The 4,138-nt window shown below is 50.9% G+C and overlaps 1 protein-coding gene across 1 annotated transcript in view; it reads right to left on the bottom strand.

Moving 5' to 3' along the window:
• NKX6-1 (NK6 homeobox 1) overlaps window positions 1–4,138 on the bottom strand; it is a 5,522-nt gene that overhangs the window by 574 nt on the left and 810 nt on the right. Inside the window, exons 2-4 of the mRNA XM_013004829.1 lie at window positions 3,257–3,386; window positions 2,486–2,658; window positions 5–201 (exon numbers count right to left, since the gene is read on the bottom strand). Of these exons, the coding sequence (XP_012860283.1) occupies window positions 5–201; window positions 2,486–2,658; window positions 3,257–3,386 (500 nt within the window). The remainder of the gene's footprint in view (window positions 1–4; window positions 202–2,485; window positions 2,659–3,256; window positions 3,387–4,138) is intronic.

Below are 4,138 nucleotides of genomic sequence, written 5' to 3'. Positions count from 1 at the left end.
GGACTTGTGCTTCTTCAGCAGCTGCGTGATTTTCTCGTCGTCCGAGTTGGGGTCCAGGGGCTTGTTGTAATCGTCGTCCTCCTCTTCGTTCTCCGACGCCCCCTTGAGCCGCTCGGTCTCCGAGTCCTGCTTCTTCTTGGCTGTGGCCATCTCGGCCGCGTGCTTCTTCCTCCACTTGGTGCGGCGGTTCTGGAACCATACCTGGGGGCCGCGAAAGGGGGAGGCAGAGCGGACACAGGGACGGGGATGGGTGGGTGGACGGTTAACTCCAACAGACTCCAGCCAGGCTGCCACTCCCACGTCCCTAAGTCGCTCCTGCGGGGACCCCACCCCCACCTCCCACCCCGACTGCCTGCCACCCTCCCTCCCGGACCTCCCTTGTTTGATCCGTCAAAGTCAGTCTCCCTCGCCCCGAGCTCCTCTGACTAACAAGCACCAACAGACAGACTGCCGTTGCCATAGCGACAGGAACACAAGGGTATTGAGGTTGTCAGTGAGCGATTTCTCCGTAGAGTAAAAACAAAACTAGGAAACTTGAAAATGAGTCTTCCTAAAAACAAGCCCGCTTTTCTTATATTCTAGTTTGAAGTAGAAAACTTTCCTCACTTCCAACAGTTGTCCCCTTTGGCTGTGATTTTACTTATTTACTTTCTTGAATTAAGGAACTCCAGGCCATCTGTAGTTGCTTTTTCGTGTGATCTGGGGGGAGTGAAGGGGGGAGAAAAGACATTGATCTGCCCCAAATCTCTCTGTTCTCTTTGGCACTTTTAGAAGTCGTCTGTTTTGCTTATCTCAGACTTGAATACACATAAGCATGGTAGATAACGTTCCCTCCCCCACCAGCACGCGCTGCAATGCGAGGTGCTGTAAATTGTGAGGGGTCTGCTAACACACAAACCCTGGCTCACTAACAATCGCCAAGACAAGCGCGAGGAAATAGTGAGCATTTCCATGAAAATCATCCCTGTAATTTGTCTCTCTCTAGGTTACTGTTTCTCATAAAGCCAAAGCGAAGACTAGCATTGTCATCAGAAGCTGTTTGTAAAAGGTTCGATTTTATCAGTTGCAGATCTTTTCATTTATTCGCAGGCCAATTCTTTTCAATATTACTTTAATGTTGTTCCTTCATAATTCATTTTATACATGAATGTGGTTTACGCCCCGTCCTGTTTGACACCACATTTGATAACGCATATTTTAACCTAAAGCTTCAGCAATAAGCAGAGTCCCCCAAATATGGAACAATTCTCTTTAATGTTTCTGCACTGTCCTGTAGTTTATCTGGAGAATTGGAGTTGCTCCAGTGAATCTGAGTTTCTTTACCCAACTATAATCATTCACTTTTAGACATTCAGACATATTTACATGACAAATGAAGACCTCCAGGATACTATGGCGGCCCTCTACCAACTTCCTGCAGGAATCGAATAACTGTAACTGTGAGAGTAGTCTAACGGGTCACATTCAATATCACTCCTGAAATGTGGTTTATGATGCTTGCCCAGGAGGAAATAACACTCTACCAGTAGACATGGCTAATGCTATGACTACTTAAATGAAAGAGCAACAATATAAGTAATGAAAATGGACATGCACAGGCTCCTAAAGAAACAAATAAAATTAACTGAAAGGAAGGACAAAGGAGAGAAATGGAAATATAGGAAGTCATTAGATTTCCTTAAGCCAGCTGGCTCAATCTATTTTTCAGGGGGCGGGGGTGGTGGTGGTGGGAGTGCCTAAAAATTTGATTCCCTGGATATTAACTTTACAACTCAATTATGAGCCAAAATATTTTCATTATAAATTGCCATAAAATAGCAAAATAGCCTCTATCTGTTGATAAACTTATTTGTAGACACCAATTCGATAACGGAATGATGCTATTGGTTCCTGAAGAAAGTTACTCTTCCAAGGCGATTGCCTTCAGCGAAGCTGAAAGTAGGTTCACCAGTGGAAATGGCTGGATTCCGTGTTCTTATTTTCTTTAAAACCAGCTATATGAAAGGATAACCTAGAGCCGAGACACACTAGAAGGGCCCTCTACATTAGGAAACTATATATAATTAGTGGGACCTGAATTGCCAAACACAACGTTGGATATCTCTATAAGAGTAAACAGAAACTGTCTATCGGCTGGGATCTATGTTCAGGGCTAAAATTTCCGTGATGCCTTTATTCTCTGATAATAGCGAGTTCCCCTAGCACATGCCACTATCTAGATCAACCTAATTTCAAGCCGGGAGCTAGGGGTGGGGGCGTTGATTTCTTTTGTTCATCAACAGTTTACCCACCCGAAGCTCCCTAGGTCCTTTGTAAGCCTCCCTCCCTCCCCAACCCTCACCCCCCCTACTTAGGGCTCAACTTCTCACCAGGCTGCCCACCCAGAAGCCTGGCCCTCGAGATATGTGTGTGTGTGTGTGCGCGCGCGCGCGCGCGGGCGCAGCATGTAAGGCTTGATCCCCGAAGGTTTTCGAGGCCCGCTCACCTTGACCTGACTCTCAGTCATGCCCAATGAATAGGCCAAGCGAGCCCTCTCTGGCCCCGCCAAGTATTTGGTTTGTTCGAACGTCTTCTCCAGGGCGAAGATCTGCTGGCCAGAGAACGTGGGTCTGGTGTGTTTTCTCTTACCGTCTTTGTCCAACAAAATGGATCCTTGATCTACGAAAAACGATAAACAAGCGGAGAGAAGAGAAGGCTATTAAAATCAGAACCTTTTCAGAGAAAGGAACATGAAACACCATGGGCATGCGGAGGAAGAAAGGCTGAGTTCAGTTCCAGAAGGAAGGCAAGAGAGTACATACAGGTGCTTCTAGCCCTGGGCGGGCCTTTTTTTTTTTTTTTTAATGCCCATCTGTTTAAAAATAGCTGGAGGTGTTTGCAGCAGTGGTAAGTAACCTGCCCAGCACAGACATCTAACAGTGAGGGGAGTTATCCCTAAAGTTTGCAGTAATCAAGTCACCAGGCTTGACATTCTGGAGGGTGAGAACCTCTACTGGGTGCTCTCTTGGCCCCGAAGTTTGCATTCGGGTGACTAGGGTGTTTGGAGTTTTTTGTTTTGTTTTGTTTTCCTAAACGTTTCCCTAACGTGTGTCTAGGAAGTGCTAGGGAAACAAAAGATGCCTTGTTTTTGCTCCCAGGAGCCCTAACTCGCTAAGTCTAAAGCCCTTGCTCTCACGGCGAGAGGGAGGGGGCCACCGCCATTGTTGGCCCACCCTCGGCGGCCACCGAAGCGGATACAATAGGGTTTCCCCTACACCTGCACCCTCTAGGGCCGCCTCCCGCCCGCGGGTTTGACCCCGAAGCTTCCGCGAGCTCCCGCAAATTCCTGCAGTTGCTGGCACTCGGCTGCAGGAAAGCAGTCCCGGGACTTGGAAAGACTTCGGCGGCTACGTCAAAAGCGGAGAGCAGAGCGAATAAAGGACTTCGGGCTGGGCCCCGGAAGCCACCAGGCCAGCTGGGAGTCTGCCCCGCGCCTTGGCAAACGACCCCTTAGTCAGGAGTGGGGTAGAAGCAACTCAGTTTGCCTAAGGCCAGGTCGTGGCGGGAGTTAGCATTTTCCCCTGGGCCCCTGCCCTTTCTCCTCCCTCCTTCCCCTTCTCATACTAAAAAGTTGGAGGCCTGGTGTCCCTCTAGGTACCTACTCCCTCGGGCGGACTGTGGCTGTGGGAAAACTCGCTGAGGGCTCCTCCGGGGACGGCAAGTGGGTCGAGGGGGAAGAGGTAGTGGTGGGAATCCCAGAACCGAGGCGTGAATGCTCACTGTCTCTCCGGGTGGTGACGGGCTAGACGCCGCCGGGCCCCACCAATTTGCAGAGGCTCTAGGGCCGGCCTGCGGAGGCGAAGTGGGAGCCTTGCCCTGAGAACAGGAGGCGAGGAAAGCCCAGGGAGTCGGCGGGGGCGCAGCGGCCTCTCCACTCCTCACCTCCCTAAAAGGTCAAGATCCGCGGTCCCCGCCCGGCCAGTAGCCAGGGTTCTGGAGCAGACGCTCCCGGCGGTGCGTCCCACGCGGACACACGCACAGCACCCCGCCGAGCGTGCCCAGGCGCTGGGGTGCAGGAGAGCGCTCCGGTGGACCTGGTGCGCTCCGGGAAGCGAGAATCCCTCCCCAGGCCACTCTGGCCTGGCCAAACTACTGGGCT

Source organism: Echinops telfairi, unplaced genomic scaffold (genome assembly GCF_000313985.2).
Source record: "Echinops telfairi isolate 266 unplaced genomic scaffold, ASM31398v2 ScPeMD7_7468;HRSCAF=8506_0, whole genome shotgun sequence".
NCBI lineage: Eukaryota > Metazoa > Chordata > Mammalia > Afrosoricida > Tenrecidae > Echinops > Echinops telfairi.
Note: the sequence above shows the minus strand (reverse complement) of the source record. Positions and strands in the feature narration are given on the sequence as shown.